Source organism: Balaenoptera musculus, chromosome X, assembly GCF_009873245.2.
Source record: "Balaenoptera musculus isolate JJ_BM4_2016_0621 chromosome X, mBalMus1.pri.v3, whole genome shotgun sequence".
Lineage (NCBI taxonomy): Eukaryota > Metazoa > Chordata > Mammalia > Artiodactyla > Balaenopteridae > Balaenoptera > Balaenoptera musculus.
In genome coordinates this window covers 127,212,031-127,231,706 of record NC_045806.1, presented here as the reverse complement: position 1 = coordinate 127,231,706, position 19,676 = coordinate 127,212,031, and the positions used below count along the sequence as shown (strand labels likewise).

At 49.9% G+C, this 19,676-nt stretch overlaps 1 protein-coding gene across 3 annotated transcripts in view; it reads left to right on the top strand.

Annotated features, from left to right (window-relative positions):
* The first annotated feature begins 14,216 nt into the window (after positions 1-14,216).
* PDZD4 (PDZ domain containing 4) overlaps positions 14,217-19,676 on the top strand; it is a 29,609-nt gene continuing 24,149 nt past the window's right edge. For all 3 annotated transcript variants that reach the window (XM_036840894.1, XM_036840893.1, XM_036840892.1), the window contains exon 1: positions 14,217-14,665. In XM_036840894.1, coding sequence (XP_036696789.1) covers positions 14,606-14,665 — 60 coding nt within the window. In that variant the 5' untranslated portion in view covers positions 14,217-14,605. The remainder of the gene's footprint in view (positions 14,666-19,676) is intronic.

Below are 19,676 nucleotides of genomic sequence, written 5' to 3'. Positions count from 1 at the left end.
AACAAAGACCCAACGCAGCCAATAAAAAAAAAAAATGAAATTTTCTATACTTCAATTTAAAAAATTGGTTTTAAAAAAAAGAGTGAAAAATTGTCATTTGCAGCAACATGGATAGACTTGGAGGGCATTATGCTAAGTGAAATGAGTCAGACAGAGAAACACAAATACTGTATGATCTCACTTATATGTGGAATCTAAAAAAACTACAACAGGAACTTCCGTGGTGGTTCAGTGGTAAAGAATCCACCTTCCGATGCAGGGGACATGGGTTCGATCCCTGGTCGGCGAACTGAGATCCCACATGCCACAGGGCAAATAAGCCCGCAGGCCACAACTAGAAAGAAGCCCACGCACCACAACTAGAGAGAAGCCCACGTGCCCCAACGAAGGATCCCGCATGCCTCGACAAAAGATCCCACATGCTACAGCTAAGACCCGATGCAGCCAAAAAAATAAATAAAATCAATATAAAAAAAGTAGATAATTTAAAAACGACAACAAATTAGTGGGTATAACAAAAAAAGAAGCAGACTCACAGATAAAGAGAACAAACTAGTGGTTACCAGTGGGGGGGGGAGGGGCAATATAGGGCTGGGGGAGCAGGAGGTACAGACTATTGGGTGTAAGGTAAGCTACAAGGATGTATTGTACAACACGGGGAATGTAGCCAATATTACGTAATAGATGTAAATAGAGTGTAACCTTTAAACATTGTATAAAAAATTAAAAAGATAATTACATTTAAAAAATTTGAAATAGTTTAATACTGGGAAAAAAATCATCCCACCAAGATCTCAGAGACCTTCACTAGAATAGTCCAGCAGCAATCAGCTATAAAAGAGCACTGAGATATCATTACTAGTTCAAAGTTACAGGACTATTGATATTTAAAGGAACAGTTAGGTATTGGGCCACGACTTCCAAAAGAGATGAAGGGATGGTGTTGAGAAGAAAAGAATCTAATTAATAGACAAACAGAAATCTGGCATTTGCAGACAGAGGCTCCAAAAGACAGGTCTAATATCACTTGATTAACTTTCGGACACAAGCTCCCCCAATCCCAGTATGGAGGGATAAACAAAGGTTGGCTTTTATTCAGGGAGATGTAGTTGACTTAACGTTATAATACTATTGATTTGGACTGCTGCAAGAAAAAAATGGCCCAAGGGACTGGTTTGTCCCAAGACTAAAAACAAATACGGCCATGGATGTCAAACACTGGAAGCTCCATCTGTGCCCTTGAATTGGTGCCACCTAAGACTTGGATGATGGCCATGGGTGTCTTTGTATTCCACATATGAGACACAGTATTTGAGAAGATAGAACAATTACAGAAGGGCCTAAATTGATGTAAATATGATGTTACCTATATATTTGATGAAAACTCAGGAGAAAGGTATTGGGCCTTACAAGAAAAACTCTTAATTAATAATTTAAATGATAAAACTCCAGAGTTAAGCTACTCTAGACTTGGATTGGACAAGACTTTGTAAGGAACTTCAAAATAATACTCAAATTGTTAACCATTTGAAATCTCAGTTAATAAAGAGGTCATAACAGCTAGTAAAATTAATCTATGAAGAAGGAAAATGCGCATTGCTTCCCAAGAATCTGATTTAACCCTTCCCCATTGGTATGATATATTTAAAGCTTGTTCTCTTCCAAGGCAAATATGGTACTGAATTGTGAAATTCATCCTATTGTAATTTTTTTAAATTAAATTTTATTTTTTTAACATCTTTATTGGAGTATAATTGTTTTACATTGTTGTGTTTGCTTTGTTGTGTCTATAACAAAGTGAATCAGCTATATATACATATACATATATCCCCATATCCCCTCCCTCATGCATCTCCCTCCCACCCTCCCTATCCCACCCCTCTAGGTGGTCACAAAGCACCGAGCTGATCTCCCTGTGTTATGCGGCTGCTTCCCACTAGCTATCTATTTTACATTTGGTAGTGTATATATATCCATGCCACTCTCTCCCTTCGTCCCAGCTTACCATTCCCCTTCCCCGTGTCCTCAAGCCCATTCTCTATGTCTGCGTCTTTATTCCTGTTCTGCCCCTAGGTTCTTCAGAACCTTTTTTTGTTTGTTTTTTAGATTCCATATATATGTGTTAGCATACGGTATTTGTTTTTCTCTTTCTGACTTACTTCACTCTGTATGACAGACTCTAGGTCCATCCACCTCACTACAAATAACATTTCATTTCTTTTTATGGCTGAGTAATATTCCATTGTATGTATGTGCCACACCTTTATCCATTCCTCTGTCGATGGGCATTTAGGTTGCTTCCATGTCCTGTCTATTATAAATAGTGCTGCAATGAACATTGTGGTACATGACTCTTTTTGAATTATGGTCTTCTCAGGGTATTTGCCCAGTAGTGGAATTGCTGGGCCGTATGGTAGCTCTATTTTTAGTTTTTTAAGGAACCTCCATACTCTTCTCCATAGTGGCTGTCATCCTATTGTAAGTCTGATCATCGTTCTGCCTCGCATTTTTACTTCTGGCTATTTAGGCATCTGCAACTTGTCCCTTGCCCAGAAAAAGTTAAAAGGACAATGGAGATAATGAAATATTGTAATGTTACTATTTCATAGGAACACAGGGAGGCGATTGTAAGGACAAATACAAATTAAGAGTAAGAGCCTTAATTCTCCCGGGAGAAGATAAGGTGAGCGACTCCCCTTCCTAGACATTTTCTTTCAGAATTTCTCCCTGTGTCCTTTTAAATATATGTAAATCTTTTTAATGGCTAAATAAGCCTCCGGTCATTCTCACAACTCAGGAATGTTTCCCCCCCTCCAGGGTCTGGGAGCGTCTTTTTGAATTGTAATCAAGGAAGATGCTGGCCCTGCAGACCTCCCAGCTTCCTGAGAGGAGAGGGGTCTGACTTCAGCCGACCAGACTCCAAATGGCAAAAGCTAGTGCGGGAGCCGGGGTCGGGGCTGTTGTCTGCTACCCTTGTGGAGGAGATATTCCTTCTGTCTCCGCATCCCTCAGGCGGGGTGCCTGCGTTTGCACAGATCATTCTGTTTTCAGGCTTTTTACACCCGTTTTCTATCTTTTCTGCTTTCGTGGAGAGGTGTTCCGGGTTGGGAGATTTTGTTTTTAGTTATGTTTCTCCAACACACTTCGCAGCCAGGGAGAAAGGGCAACTTTTGCTTCAATGGAGATGCGTTCATTGAATATCCACATGGAGAAAAAAATCTTCTCACTGAACTTTTCCTCAGTTGTAACCACCAGGCAGGAAAGTGAAAGGTCATAAATGTACTGAGCCTTCTTCTTCCTGAGAGCTGGAGCTAGCCCGCCCCCACGAAAGTGCCTCCGTGCACCAGGGACGGGAGCGAGGACCTGGAGATCTGTACAAACCTTGTTAGTCTCACCCTAGTATTCCGAGTTGTTTCTTTACTACCTGCCACCCAGGCCCAAACCCCTTTCTCTTGTCAATTCTTCACAAATGCAACATGCCTGTGTCTAAAAGGTAGAAAAGCTTCCTGTTCTGGTCACTTCTTTGGGTCTTCATTCTCTTGTGAAGGCTCCCAGGTACATGTAAACATTTAATAGAATGTGTATGCTTGTCTCCTGTTAATGTGTCTTGTGTCAGTTTTATTCTCAGGCCCAGCCAGAGACCCAAAGATGGTAAAGAAGCATTTACCTTCCACATCCCTTTGGGTCACCACCCTTCCCCAGAACAGAGGTGCTTTTGCAAAGCCTTCCCCAGCAGCAGCAGGAAAGATGGGGGCTGAGGGGACTTCGAGAGAAGGTGGGACCCAAGGCAGCAAGGAGAGGAAGGGTCAACTGGAGATCGTCAAAGCGAGAGACTCCACAGCAGGCCCTCCCCCAGGAACTCACGAGGTGCATTTCCTCCAGGAAGGAATTGTGATCTGGCCCAGAGAATTTCCAATGGCCCCCTTACAATTGAAAAATGGTCAAGCCCCGATATGGATAAGCAAATGCCTCCGCCCTCAGAAGGACTTGCATTTCAATGCACTTGAGTTCTTAGAGGAGTGGAGAGTAGTCGGAGTGAGGGCACCCACGGCATCCCCTCCCCAGGAACTCGTGAGATGCATTTACTCCTGGAGGACTTCGCTTAAAACTTAAAAGTGCCCAGGACCCAGTCAGTAGAAGCAAATGCCCCGCCGGCAAAGGGACTTGCATCTCAATGCTGTGTCCTTTTAAAGGAAGAGAGTACTTTGGTCAGCTTCCTGGCATTGTTAAAAATAACAATCTGGAAAACCAACCTGGACCTCGTGATTAGACCCTACAGAGCATCTTCAAGCTGGAAGAGTCTTTTTCTTCTCTTTTAAGAAAAAAAAAAAATCTTGACCACTGCCTGACAACATACACAAAAATCAATTTCAGTTGTACTGGAAATTAAAAATAAAAGGCGAAATAACAAAACTTGTAGAAGACGACAGGAGAACATCTTTATGATCTTGGAGTTGGGAAAGATTTCTTAGGTGGGACACAAAAAGCACTAACCGTAGGAGAAGATATTGCTAAATTAGTGTCTTCTGAGCTCTGCCGGCATTGGGCCAATTTGCTATTCTTCAAGTCTTCCCTGCACCCTGCCCCTCCCCCCGCAGTGTGGCTTCTGCCCTCTCCTTTCTCTTGACCCCCGTCTCCAAGCTCCTGCTTTAGGCAGGTAGGATTACTACGTCAGGATGAGCCCCTCACCTACAGAAGTGTATTTTGTTTCTGGTGTTTTCTGAGATTTTCTGCCCCTTGGCTGCTTTTCTCCGCTCTTTACCCTTTAATTGCACGTATCCCGTGTGGCTTCGGTCCGCCTCCTCCCAATGTCCCCCAGGTCCTATAGCTCTTGCTGTAGTTAGGGACATAGGGTTACCATCACAGAGTCAGCTCCCTACTTGGACAGAGTGCTCTGGTCTATCTGGGACACGCCAGGGTGGGGCCGCCTCACTGTGGACTCTGCACGACAAGAATTCTAACTGCCTTGGGGCTGAGGAGATCTGTCTCTTAGTTTTGCTGAAAATGGAATTTTTTTTTGGGGGGGGGTGTTCCATGCAACTTACTGCTTTTGTGACATCACCAGAAGAGTCAAAACGCTGTCTCACTGCCTTGCACTTTTTAAAAAAATTTATTTTATTGAAGTATAGTTGATTTACAATGTTGTGTTAGTTTCTGCTGTACAGCAAAGTGATTCAGGTATACGAATATATATTCTTTTTCATATTCTTTTCCATTATGGTTTATCATAGGATACTGACTATAGTTCCCTGTGCTCTACAGTAGGACCGTGTCGTTTACCCATCCTATATATACTAGTTTGCATCTGCTAATCCCAAACCCCCAATCCTTCCCTCCCCCATCCCCCTTCCCCCGTGGCAACCACAGGTCTGTTCTCTATGGCTGTGAGTCTGTTTCTGTTTCGTAGATAAGTCTGTGTCATATTTTAGATTCCACATATAAGTCATATCATATGGCATTTGTCTTTCTCTTTCTGTCTTATTTCACTAGTATAAGATCTACCTCGTACTCTTTTTTAAAGGAATGAGCGTTGAATTTGATCAAATGCCTTATTAGCACCTACTGATGTGATTAAGCTGTTTCCTCTAATTTGCTGAGTAATGATTTCTCTGAAAAGACTTTCTCATGTTGAACTGATCTCCGGGGGCCTCGGCCTGCAGCGGCTTGAAGCAGGGCTTCGGTTCCGGCCAGAGATGGAGGTCAGGCAGCGGCAGTGAGAGCGCTGAACCCTCACCACCAGGCCGCCAGGGACCAGCGGCCCGTGACAAGGCCCGGGCCCGTCAGCTGTGTAGGAATGAACCTCCACATAGAGGAGGAAAGTAGTGAAGCAAGTAAAGTGTTTATTAGGAGGAAGAAGAGTCCAGTACGTGTGGATAGACGCACGGGCAGGCTCAGAGAGAGAGTCGCGCCCGCGTGGTGGTTTGAATCACTTTTATGGGGCGTTTCTTCCGGGTTTCCTCTGGCCAGTCGTCTTGCTTTGCCTGGTTCTGAGTCCGTGTTTGGTAGAACTCAGGGTCCTCCCCTGTGTGCGTGCGCATCTCTTAGCCAAGATGGATTCTAGCGAAGAGGCCTATGGGCAGCTGGTGTTACTTACTATGGGGTGGCACCCCCTCCCTTTTTGACCTCCAAGGAGCCTTTCTGAGCATGTGTAGTCGGGGAGGTCTTCTTGACTTCGGGAATGGGAATATGTGGCCTCTTATATCTCTTATCTGGGCGGGGCCAGCCTTCTCCATCACCCTGTTTTTATGGAGTTTCTGCTATTATGGAGTTTCTGTCCACAGGGGAGAAACTGTTCAGCCTGGGGCCCATCTATCTCCTGCTTCAGAACTACCTTTGTATTTCTGGACTAGATCCTACTTGGTCATACATAATATCTCGTTCTTTTGGTATATTGCTGGAATCTACTCGCTTATCTTTTTAGAATTTTTGCACTTGTCTTCAAAAGGTTTCATTCTATACTCTCTTTACTAGGTTTATATATTTGGTTTATTGTTGGCTTTATGGAACAGCAAAGGTCAAGACTAGGTAATACACCCCTGAAGAAGATGAATGAGCAGGGGCTTGCCTAGCAAATGACAATTTTATTTATTTATTTATTTATTTGGCCACGCCCCCTGGCATGTGGGACCTTAGTTCCCCAGCCAGGGATCGAGCCCACGCCCCCCTGCATTGTAAGCGTGGAGTCTTAACCACTGGACCACCAGGGAAGTCCCCAGCAAATAACAATTTAAATGTCAAAAAGGAAACTTTAAAATTCTTATAAGAAAATATAGGCAAGTATCTTTTTGACCTTGGGGTAGGGAAGGACTTCTTAAACCAGACATAAAACGCATTAATCCTTAAAAAATTTTTTTCTGGGGGCTTCCCTGGTGGCGCAGAGGTTAAGAATCCGCCTGCCAATGCAGGGGACATGGGTTCAATCCCTGGGCTGGGAAGATCCCACATGCCACGGAGCAACTAAGCCCGTGCTCCACAACTACTGAGCCTGCGCTCTAGAGCCCGTGAGCCACAACTATTGTAGTCCGCGCGCCCTAGAGCCTGCACGCCACAACTACTGAAGGCTGTGCGCCTAGAGCCCGTGCTCTGCAACAAGAGAAGCCACTGCAATGAGAAGCCCACGCACAGCAACGAAGAGTAGCCCCCGCTCGCCGCAACTAGAGAAAGCCCGCGCGCAGCAACAAAGACCCAATGCAGCCAAAAATAATAAATTTAAAAAATAATTCTAATAAAATAAAAAATGTTATACAATCCCACTTATATGAAATATCTAGAATGGACAAATTCATACAGACAGAAAGTACATAGAAGTTACCAGGGGCTCAGGGACAGGAAGGGGGAGCTATTGCTTAATGGGTACAAAGTTTCTGTTTGAGGTGATTAAAGAGTTTTGGAGATATGGTGACGGTTGAACACTGTGAATGTAATTAATGCCCCTGAATTGTACTTAAAAGCGGTTAAAATGGCAAATTTTGTGTTATACATATTTTTTCCCAATTTTAAAAAGCAAGAGAATGATAAATCCAACTGTGGCCTATTGGTCACTGTGGGGCATGGGGGAGGCGGGGTCACGATGGTATACGTAAGTTACTGGTAATGGTCTTGTGTCAGGGTTGGGTGTTAGCTTAGTAGGTAATAATGAGCTTATTTTTAAAATAAACAAAATGAAAGTGGGCCTTAAGTGGACAAATTTGGTGGATAGTAAGTAATCCAATTCTGTGCATCTGAATTAAAAAAACAAAACAACAAAACAAAACTAGAAAAGCAAATACCTATGTTCCCATGAGCCAGGACATGTTCTCATATAGAACATGAGAAGCCTGGGCCCACCATTTGCTTCCTCCATGTCATCAACAGGGTTTTCAGTTTTGCAAAATGGAATAGCAGAAATAGTCCCTTACAACTACTGTCAACTGATCTTTGACAAAGGAGCAAAGGCAATTCAATGGAGAATGGATAATCTTTTCAACAAATGGTGCTGGAACAACTGGAGGTCCACATGCAAAAAAATGAATCTAGACACAGACCATATACCTTTCACAAAAATTAACTCGAAATGAATCATAGACCAAACTATAAAATCCTAGAAGATGATAACCTAGAGGGACATCTAGGTGGCCTTGCGTTTGATGATGACTTCTTTGGCTACAACACCAAAGACACGAGCCGTGGAAAATAGAGTGGCAAACACAAAGAATTAGGAGAGTGCAATCTCTTCATTCTAGGATGACAGACAACAAAGAGTCCAGACTCTCCAGAGATGAGAAGCTGGACAGTTTCCGGGTTGTGGTCTGGCCTCTGTTTCCCTGGGAGCTCCCTTCTGGGGATGCCAGTGGGCAAGGTCATGAGTGACTACTGGGAAACAGGGCTTCCCAGTTGGGCATATGGCAGGGCTGGGGTGAGGACCAGGCAGGGATCGTACATCCACTGGAAAAATAGGAGATTGGCTTCCTGACCTCTTTGCAGCAATCAGGGGTGAGTTGGAGTGCAAACTTTCTGTGGGGTGACATGGTGTCCTCAGCAGGACCAAGCTTCAGGGCATGGAGGGAAAGAAACACAGAGTCACAGGATAGGACCAGTCCAGATAAGAACCTGGGCCGGCTCACCTTGGTATTTGGTCTTCAGGTTAAAGAATGCTGCAATGGCCATGGAGATTATGGTGGTGACTGCCCTTACCATGTCTGTCTCTTGAGTCGGCTGTTCTGTTCCAACCTGGTTGCCTGCCACACCTGTTGCCCTCCTGCCATGCTGGGGCATCCCTCCACCCTCCTCCTCATTGCTGAATTGCTGAGCTCAGATCAAAGTAGCTGCTCCTTGATCGATCGACTGTCTCCGATCTTCCTCTCCCACACTCTCAGAGGGTTTTGCATGTTAGGACTTTTTGTTTGCAGGAAGAAACTGACTCTAACTTAAGCAAGAAAAGGGATTTATTTGGCATGATGCTGGGTAGATCACTGAATTGGTAGAATGTCTATAAGCAGGTCTTGAGATGCACAGGTGTCACTTGTTTTGAGAGTGGCCCAGAGCAAGAAAGGGCCCTGCAGAAGATCTGGGCTGCAGTGCAAGCTGCTAGGCCACTAGGGCTATAAGATGCAGCCAGTCTAAAGACTCAAGGGGATCTGTCCATGGTAGATAATGATGCTGGGGGGAGTCTGTGGGAAGCCTCTGTAGAAGAATCCCAGTACAGACCCATAAAGGTCTGGAGCAAGGCCATATCTTCTGTGGCAGAGCTACTCACCACTCAAAAAAGCAGCTGCTGGGACTTCCCTGGTGGAGCAGTGGTTCAGAATCTGCCTGCCAATGCAGGGGACACGGGTTCGAGCCCTGGTCCGGGAAGATCCCACATGCCGTGGAGCAACTAAGCCCGTGAGCCACAACTACTGAGCCCATGTGCTGCAACTACTGAAGCCAGCGCGCCTAGAGCCCATGCTCTGCAACAAGAGAAGCCACTGCAATGAGAAGCCCTCACACCACAACGAAGAGTAGCCCCCGCTCACCGCAACTAGAGAAAGCCCGCGTGCAGCAACGAAGACCCAGTGCAGCCAAAAAAAAAAAAAAAGAAAAAAAAAAGCAGCTGCTGTCATGCTACTGGACCGTGGTTCAGACTTAGAGCCTGATGCCAGGATATCAAGTGCCTGTGTAACCAGAGCTGCCCATCACGAGCTGAGTACTGGCAGACCCACTGAGCCCTGCGGCCTGGCAGACACAGCAGCGATCCAGTGGAGATGGCACCTTCCAGACCAGGCCCAACTGGGGCCCAAGGCTACATGGGTCAGGTACATGCACAGGTAGTGAAGACCCCACGTGTCACCTGCCTCCATCACACTGTACTCTTCCTCAGCTCACACCTGTGGGCTCATGGGCGGAGGTTCCCTGTGACTAACCCATGCGGGGGAAGCACTCAGGCCCGGCTCGTAGATGGGTCACCGCAGTACGCTGGTACTAATAAAAGTGGATTGCTGTCTCACTATGGTCCCATCCAGGGTGGCCCTCAGGGACAGTGGTGAGGGAAATCCCCCCAGTGAGCAATACACTTGGCCGTCCACTTGGTAGAGAGAGCTATGGCCTGAGATAAAGGTGTCCATGGAAAACAACTTAACTGATTGGTCAGGGACCCAGGGCGAGTAAGACTGGGTCAGTAGAAAGGGTTCTGCACCCAATTCCAAGGGGTGGGGGTGGGGTGTTCCCCAGCGCCAAGCAATTCTTGCACACCAGCTGGTGTCCCATAATTCAGCTCAATTCCGACACTGTCTCCCTGGAGATAGCATCAGACCCCACAGGTTAAGGGCTCAGTCCCACGAGACTACGAGACTGCCCTCCCCCCACCCCCCAACTTCAGATGCCAATTGCAAGCCCAGGTTGTCAACCGTGCTTCTGACCGACCAGCTATAGATGGGAGCTTCCCACGACCCCCTCTGAGGGTTCAATTAATTTGGTTCAGCAGCTCACAGGACTCAGAGGAACACTTTACTTACTAGATCACTGGCTTACCATAAAAGGATATAACTGAGGAAGAGCCAGATGGAAGAGAGGCACAGGGAGAGGCATGAGGAAAGGGCCCGGAGCTTCCACGCCGTCACCAGGGGCCACTCTCCCAGCACCCCCACGTGTTCACCAACCCGGGAGCCCTCTGGACCCAGTCCTCCTGGGTTTTACGGAGGCTTCATTATACAGGCACGATCGATGAAATCACTGGCCGTTGGCTCAACCTGCAGCCCCTCTCCCCTCCCCAGAGGCGGATGGGGGGAGAAAGTGAAAACCCCAACCCTCTAATCACCTGGTTGGTTCCCCTGGCAACCAGCCCCCATCCTCAGGTGGGGTCCCAAAGTCACCTCAGTCACTTAATAAAGACACTTTTATAGCTCTCATCACTTAGGAAATTCCAAGAGTTTTAGGAGCTCTGTGCCGGAAACAGGGACAAAGACCAAGTATATATATTTCTTATCATAAATCACAATATCACAGTCAAAGACTAGAAGATGTGGAGAAGAGCGAGGGAGCTAGTTAGCACACCGAAAGGGGTACGTGGGAAGAGGGTGTGGGTCCTGTGTCTCTGCCTTGCGGAGGTCAGCTGGCCTCTCTCCACGGTGCCCTGGACCCGTGAAGGCAGTGGCTGTAGTGGAAAGGCTGGAGGCTCTGCAAAGGCCCAAGAGCTAGGGTTTCCTCTCACCGAGGAGGCTAATCTTGATCCTGCCACCACTGAGTGCCCAACCCGCCGGAGCAGTGGCCAGTACTCAGCCCTCAACATGATGCCATTCCTCCAGGGGACCAGCCAGCCGTTTGGAGGCAGGGTGATTACACTGGGCTCCTTCCGCCCTGGCCTTCCTGTGCATAGTGTGTCTGCCAGCAATCTGAGGGCTTACACAGTGTGCCACGTAACAGTGCTTCAGAGTAAGGGACTCTTCTTCCAAGAAAGGAGGTGTGACAATAGGCACACGACCATGGGAGCCAGCGGTCTTGCTCAGCAAAGATGTCAGCTCGGGGGATACACCCTGTGGGGCTGGGGAGCGTTACTTCATAATGTGACGAATGCACTGAGTTAATAGTTAATACATGGTGCTGTGGTGCTGTGTCCCCAGTAGATAGAATCCATGGTGCTGTGAACCAAGGAATGAGAGTAGGGTTGGCTGCTCTCCCATTGATTCCCAGTGACCCATCTGGGGAATCTGTGCTCCCCATTTCTGAAATCTTAGGCCCTCCTGAGCTAGAGGTCTTGGTTTCTGGGGTGGCGGGAACTGCTTCCATTAGGGCTCATGGTAAGGGCTCTGCAGAACTTGAAAGGAAACCTACCATCTGGTCAATGTGAGCTCCTCGTACCCAGGGACCATCCACTCAAGAAAAGATTGCTGTATTGGCAGGGCAGCTGACCCTGAGTACATCACGAGCTAGCGTTGCTGCTCTCCAAGGACAGCAAGAAGTATGTCCGTGACACACGGATTCGCTAGGGTGTCTCTCGGTGTTTGTAAACAGGCGATTGCACGCTGGTGGCCTGACAAGGGGAAAGCAATGAAACGCTCTGACCTGTGGCGGATAAAGATCTGGTTCAGTCCTCCATGAAAATCACCTAGACGCGTGGAGATGCCTTCTGAGGGTGAGGGAAATCTAGAATGGGTGATGGAGGACAGTACAGTCAATGGCAAAATGTCCACAAAGGCCTCCCATGTGGGTCTACACAGACACTCACGTTCCTATCCAATGTGACTTTGTCATTCCTCCCACCAAGAGGCAGAGTCCGTTTCTGTAGGCTCGGAATCTGGACTTGCTGATGTGTAGTGGATAGAATTACGTCCTCCAAAAGTTCAAGTTCCAGTCCCTGGTACCTGTGAATGTGACCTTATTTGGAATTAGAGTTTTTGCAGATGTAACCAAGTTAAGAGGAGGTCATGCTGGATTTGGGTGGGCCCTAAGTCCAATGACTGGTGTCTTTTCTTCTTTTTTTTTTTTTGCCACGCAGCATGGCTTCCCACGGCAGTGAAAGCATGGAGTCCTAACCACTGGACCGCCAGGGAACTCCCTGGTGTCCTTGTAAAGAAGAAGGAAAGTTGGACCCAGACACAGAGGAGACACATGGGGAAGAAGGTCATATGAAGATGAAGGCAAAAATTGGAGCGATGCAGCTACAAGTCAAGGAACACCAAAGATGGCTAAGAGCCACCAAGCAGCTAGGCACAGGCAAAGAAGGACCCTCCCCTAGAGCCTTCAGAGGGAGCATGGCCCTGCCAGCACCTTAATTTCGGATTTGGAGCCTCTAGAACTATGAAGAGAACATGTTTCTGTTGTTTTAAGCCACTGGGCTCGTGGTCCTTTGTGGTGTGGCAGTCTCCTCTTTGGGTCCGGGGCAGACAATTCTATCCAGCCTGCCCCTAGCAGAGTCAAGTCCTAGCAGCTTCAAGTGCCGACCAACTTGATAATGTGCCCTTAGAATGGCTCTCATTCCCCTGAGACCACTTTCTGACATATGCAACCTGCACACCAGCCCTTGTCTCAAGGTCTGCTTTTTGGAACACCCACATTCCTTTTCCAGACTCCAGGCAGGCCCACCATTCCTGATTCCTGTTCTCTAAAGCAGGAGTCAGGGAGGAAAGAAGGCCTTCGGAGGGGCCTTCGGCCCTGTGTGGTTAATGATTCTGTCACTTGCCAAAGCCTGGAAATGAAGCATGCAACAATTTAATCAAGTGATCTTCTGCAGCCAGAGGGCTTGGGCTCTGCAGCTCTTCCTGGTACCCCATGGGAACCCAGCCCTCAATCCGATGCTGCTTTCCAGGCTTTCCCTCTCCGGGCTTGTCTAAGAAGAGGGCCAGGACAGGTTGTGGGAGAGAAGAGGGAGAGATGGAGGGAACGTTAAAGCGGTGTGCCTGAGCGCAGGCTGTGGCTGAGAGAGACACAGGTAGGCAGCGGACCCAGGGGGCGCAGTCCTGCGCGCCAGGGCCCCAGGGCATCCCAAGCCGCTTGGTCGGCTCTCCCCAGGACCCACCCCACCTCACGCTTTTTTCTTTTTCTTCTTCTCCTTCTTATTAAAAAATATTTGTTTGTTTTTAAATTTTAACAAAGGTGCCCATTTCAACGACAACGAGAGAACGGCTAAGTTGAAGGAGAGAAGCACTCACTAAAGGGCAACCTGAGGGAGGGCTAGAGGCATTCGGGATGCGGCGCGGAGGAACTGGGAAAGGGTCTGAAATCGCGCCCCCCTCCCGAGGCCCCGAGCTCTCTGGGGGATCCCGGGAGGCGCTCCTCCAAACAGGATCCCCGTCTCCCGGGCTGGCACAGGGCGGGCGGCACACACCGTGCCGGGTGCTCGGAGACGGACGCCGGGGATCGCGGGGAGCCAGGGACGCCCTCCACCCCCGTCAAGGCCCCGCCCCCAGCTTCCCGCGCCAGCTCCCGCGGCCTCCAGCCGCTCGCTCTCCCACCCAGCCCGGCTCCGCTCTCCCGCGCGCTTGCGCCCGGTCCCCGCGCCCCTCCCCTCCCGCCGCCGCGGGCGCGCGCGCTGTGCCCGTCGTCCCGGGCGGGAGCTGGAGACCGCGGGGCCGGCTGCGGGCCCGAGAGCAGGCGCCGGGAGCGCGGCCGGGCGAGGCGGGAGCGCGGGCGCGGGCCTGGGCCGCGGGCGGGGGCCGCAGCCGCGCCGCCGCCCCCCAGTCGGCTGGCCGGGCTGCGGCGCCACGCGCGAGGGCCGGGCTCCCGGGGCTGGTGGCCATGGGCGGGAGCCGGAGGCGGCAGCGGCAGCGGCAGTGGCAGCGGCGGGCCCCGCGGGCGGGGAGGCGCGCGGCCTACGGCCCCTGACGGTCCCCAGTGGCCTGGCGCGCCCCCGCGCCCCCTGGGGGGCCGTAGCCAAGCAACGCCCGGCGCGCCCGCCCATCCCCCGCTGCCCTTTTTTTTCCTGGCCGGGTGAGAGGGAGCATGCCCGCGCCTGGCCTCAGCCAGCTAAGAGTTAACCCGAGGGGCGTGGAGCTGCCCCCCCCTCGGGGGCGTGCCCCCCTCCCCCGCTAGGCGGCCCGCCCCCCGCGCTAGGGTATGGCCCCCGGCCCTGGCCCGGGACCCGAGGTCCCGCGCACGGGCCAGTGAAAGACGTTTTCCCGTTCCCGCCCTCCTTCCCTCGCCGGCCAGCACCATGGGATGTAATATGTGCGTGGTCCAGAAACCGGAGGAGCAGTACAAAGTGATGCTTCAGGTAGGGCGGCTGGGCAGCTGGGACGAGGGGCGTGGGCGACACCTGGGGAAGAGCTGGCCCGGGGGGAGGGCCGGGTGGAGGGGCACGAGGGCTCGAAGAGGAAGAGGCAGGGAGCCATCCCCGCCCTGTTTCTGGGGCTGCTGGGTGTTGGTACTCCGTGGGAACCAGGCAAAGATGGGGGGTCCCTGCGCGGGGGTAGGGGTGCGGGGCGCATCCCTGGCTCGCCCGGAGTACATTGATTGAGACGCGAGCCCTGGGTCCAGATCGGCCCGGGTCGGGAAGTTGGGCTCAGCCCAGGTCCTGTGCGCATACACCCCGGGCCCGGGAGCCGGGAAACGCGTTGCTGCCGGCGCCGGCGCGGGATGGGGGTTGCATAGCAACGGCCTCCGTTCCCTGCACTCGCTAGCCCGGGTGGACCCAGGGCGGGGGAGGGAGCAGGGCTCCCGCGGCGCGGTGGGGAGGGGCAAATCCAGGTCCCCTTGGGCCAGGGGTACTGGAGCGCGCGGGCCGCCCCGCCACCCCGCCGACGCCTGGCCAGGGTCGGGTATCTACCCCCGCATCCACTCTCCGCTCCGGCCCTGCCCAGACAAACGGTGGGCTCCCCGTCCTTGGGAGCGTCGGGTGAGTGGCTGTCGCCCGGTCGGCCCGAAAGGCAGTCTGCGGGGGTCGGCGCCCGGCCTGCCCTAGGACCCGCAGGGCCTTGGGGCCTTGGGCGGTGGGGGGCGTGTACCGGGCAGTGCTCGGCGGGGAGGGAGGGGAGACTCCAGGTCGCGCTACCGGACCCGGAGCTCGGCTTCCTTGCTGTGCGTGGCGTGACTTCGTGAGTGCGTGCCTGTGCCCCGTCTGTGTGTTCGCGGAGGCGCCTCCGGCCCTGCGTGTGTGTACTTTCTGTGTGCGCTCTGAGAGCTGTCTAGAGAAATGTCCCGGATGGCGTGGTCTGAGACGCCCCCAGGGCTCTGTGGAGGGAGTTCAAGGTTAGAGGGAGTCGGGACCCAGGGGCAGACCGGGCGCAGACAGGTATACGTTTCTACTCTGGGTTTATTGGTCCGGACTGGGGAGCAAGTGCAGGTCGGAGAGGTGTTGGCTGGGGGAATGGGGTCTCCTTAGAAGAATAGGGGGAACCCCTGCAGGCATCGGCCGGGGCGCGGTGGGGATTGGGGAGCCCGCGGGAGTGCTGCATTCGTGCTGAGAGCCTAGTTCCTCTGGCCGTCCTGGGCGGGAGCGGGAGGAGGGCAGGACGGGCATCTTGCCCCAGCCTGGCGGCGCTCCTCATCCGCTCTCCCGGGCCGGTCTCCCGGGGCGCGCGGGCCCTCTGCTTTCCCCGCTCTCGGCCCTCCGCCTTCTTTCTGCCATTCTCTCCGCCACCCCCACCCCGCCTCGTGCTTCCTCCCATCTCTCGTTCCAGCTGTTTGGAAATCTTGCCTGGCCATTGCCATTCCCCCTCGTGGGATCAGGTTCGGGAATGACCCAGGCTGGGCCGCGAGCAGTCCCGTGGAATCCCAGTAGTGGGCACCAGGGCTACCGGCGGGAGGTGGGCTGCACTGGTTGGTTGATGAGGCCGTGGGGTCCCATCCTCATTGCTTCCTTTCTTGGAATCATTCCATCAAATGGCAAGCGAATCCTAAGCGGCTGGCTCTTGACTTCCTCCCAGAGGGATTGATGTAGTACTTCGTTAAAGGCCAGTCCCTTGGGGATGTGTGGAAAGTGGAGGGCAACCTGCGCTGCACTGCAGCCCCGAGATGAGCCATGGTTGGGAGGCGACGCTGCTGTGACCCTTCGGGGTCCCCATGGGCAGTGGCAGGGAGGCTGCCACAGGTCTGGCTGGCACGGCCTTCAGGAAGGCTTGAGGTGAACCTGGGCTGGAAAGTCCCGGGCCAGGCTTTTCTCCTGGAGAGGGAGCCCCACGCCCTGGGCAAGTAGCTCCCCAGGAGGAGGGCGGCCCCAGGCCACCGCCTCTGCCTTTCCTCATCTGCAGCCCTCAGTGACCAGTCCCTGGGGATGCTGCTCCCTTTTAAAGCCCCTGCAGAAGTTTGGACAGAATCCGAGACTGGATGCAGTTTTATTTTATTTTACTTTTCAAATTTCTCTTTCTAAGTTAATTTTTATTGGAGTATAGTTGATTTACAACGTTGTGTTAGTTTCAGGTGTACAGCAAAGTGAATCAGTTATACATATATCCACCCTTTTTTAGATTCTATTCCCATACAGGTCATTACAGAGTATTGAATAGAGTTCACTGTGCTATACAGTATGGATGCAGTTTTAAAAAAGGAACTATCCTTTAAAATTAAGGGAAGACAAAAGAGAATTGAATTAAAAAAAATCTGGAGAGCAGGTAAAACCATTAACTATCCCAGATGACTCTGGGTCTGGGGGCTGGCGTCCCAGGCGCAGCAGGGAGCTTCTCCTGGTCCCAGCCTCTTTTCAGAGCGGAGGGAAGCTTTTGTCCCAGAAGACCAGTCAGTCTCCAGGACCCCTTGCCTGCCCCCCCTTAAACTCTGGTGCTTCCCAGCTTCAGAGAGGCTTCTCCGTGGCTTGTCCACACCCACCTGTGGCCTCTGCACCTTACCAAAATAAGGAACCCCACCGAGATACAGTTCAGCCCAGAGAAATGCACAAGTACACCTACACCACTTGCCATGTGGCTTCCTTATGCTGGGGTGCCCTGGGGCCCCTTCCTAGATCCCCAGAGGTCTCTGACACCCAGGTTAAGAAGTCCCAAGTCTCTTATTCTAGCCTTGAGTTCCAGACCCTTTTCTCCCGATAGTTCACAGGCACTTAAAAAAAAAACAAAAAACTTTATTGAGATATAATTCACATACCCTTGTAAAACATACAATTGAGTGGTTTCTAGTATATTCAGAGAGTTGTGCAATCATTACCACTGTTGAATTCCAGAACATTTTCATCACCTTGGAAAGAAACCCCATACCCATTAGCAGTCACACTTCCCCCAATACCTCCTAGGCTCTGGCAACCACTAATCTACTTGTCTTTATGGACTTGCCTGTTCCAGACATTTCATCTCAATGAAACCATACGATACGTGACCTTTTTGTTGTCCGGCTTCTTTCCTTTATCGTGTTTTTAAGGTTCATCCATGTTGTAGCATGTATCAGTACTAAATTTCTTTTTATTACTGAATAATTTTCCATTGTATGGCTGTACCACGTAACATTTATCTAGTCATCCATTGATGGACATTTGACTTATTTCCACCTTTTGGCTAGTGTGAACACTGCTGCTGTGAACATGTGTGTACAAGTATCTGTTTGAGTCCCTGCTTTCAATTCTTTTGGGTATATACCCAGAAATGGAATTGCTGGATCATATGGTAATTGTGTTTAGTATTTTGAGGAGCTGTCTGTTTTCCACAAGGGCTGCACAATTTTACATTTTACATTCCCACCAGCAGTGTATGAGGGTTCCAGTTTCTCCACACCCTCCCCACACACGTTTTTTATTATAGCCATCCTACTGGGTTTGAGGGGACATCATATGCATTTCCTGATGAGCATCTTTTCCCGTGCTATTGGCTATTTGCATATCTTTTCTGGAGAAATGTCTGTCTTTATGCTTGTACCACATTGCTTTTACTAGAGCTTTGTAAGTAACTTTTGAAGTGTGGGTCTTCCAACTTTGTACTATTCAAGATTGTTTTGTCTATTCTGAGTCACTTGAGTTTCCATATGAATTTTAGGATCAGCTTGTCAATTTCAGAAAAACCAGCTGTGATTTTGTAGGAATTGCATTGAATTCGTATTGAATATTGCATTAAGTATGTATTGAATTTGCATTGAATATTGCATTGAATTTGGGAGAGTATTCCCCATGAACATGGGATGCCTTTTTATTTGGATCTTCAATTTCTTCGCTGCGCGGCTTGTGGGATCTTAGTTCCCCAAGCAGGGATTGACCAGGGATTGAACTCTGGCCCTCGGCAGTGAGAGCGCAGAGTCTTAACCACTGGACCGCCAGGGAATTCCCTGAGTCTTCAGTTTCCTTCGCCAATGTTTTGCAGTTTTGTTAAATTTATTCCTGAGTACTTTATTCTTTATGATGCTATTGTAAGTAGAATTGTTTTCTTAATTTCCTTTTCATTTTTCTCATTGCCACTGTATAGAAATACAATCGTTTTTTTATATTGGTCTTGTATGTTGCAACCTTACTAAACTCATTTATTAGTTCAAATAGTTGTTTTGAGTGGATTCTTCAGGATTTCCTATATATAAATAGAGGATAGTTTTACTTCCTTTCCAATCTGAATACCTCTCATTTCTTTTTTTTTGAATTTTATTCTATTTATTTTTTTATACAGCAGGTTCTTATTAGTTATCCATTTTATACATATTAGTGTACATATGTCAATCCCAATCTCCCAATTCATCACAGCACCACCCCTCCCCCCGCCACTTTCCCCTCTTGGTGTCCATACGTTTGTTCTCTATGTCTGTGTCTCTATTTCTGCCCTGCAAACCGGTTCATCTCTACCATTTTTCTAGGTTCCACGTATATGCGTTAATATACGATATTTGTTTTTCTCTTTCTGACTTACTTCACTCTGTATGACAGTCTCTATATCCAACCACGTCTCTACAAATGACCCAATTTTGTTCCTTTTTATGGCTGAGTAGTACTCCATTGTGGATACCTCTCATTTCTTTTTCTTGCCTATTTGCTCTGGCTAGCACCTCCAGTACAATGTTGAATAGAAGTGGTGAGAGTGGGTGTCCTTGTCTTGTTGCTGAGCTAAGAAGCTTCCAGTCTTTTACCCCTGAGTATGAAGTGAGCTGCGGTTTGTCATAGATGCTCTTTATCAGGTTGAGGAAGTTCCCTTCTATTCCTAGTTTGAGTGTTTTTATCATGAAGTGTTGTTAGGCTTTGTCAAATGCTTTTTCTGTGGCTGTTGAGATGATCCTGCGGGTTTTGGGCCCTCGATTCTACTGGCGTGGTCTATCACAGGCACTTTACGTGCGGCATGTCAGAACCCCAGCTCCATTTCTGTTATCCC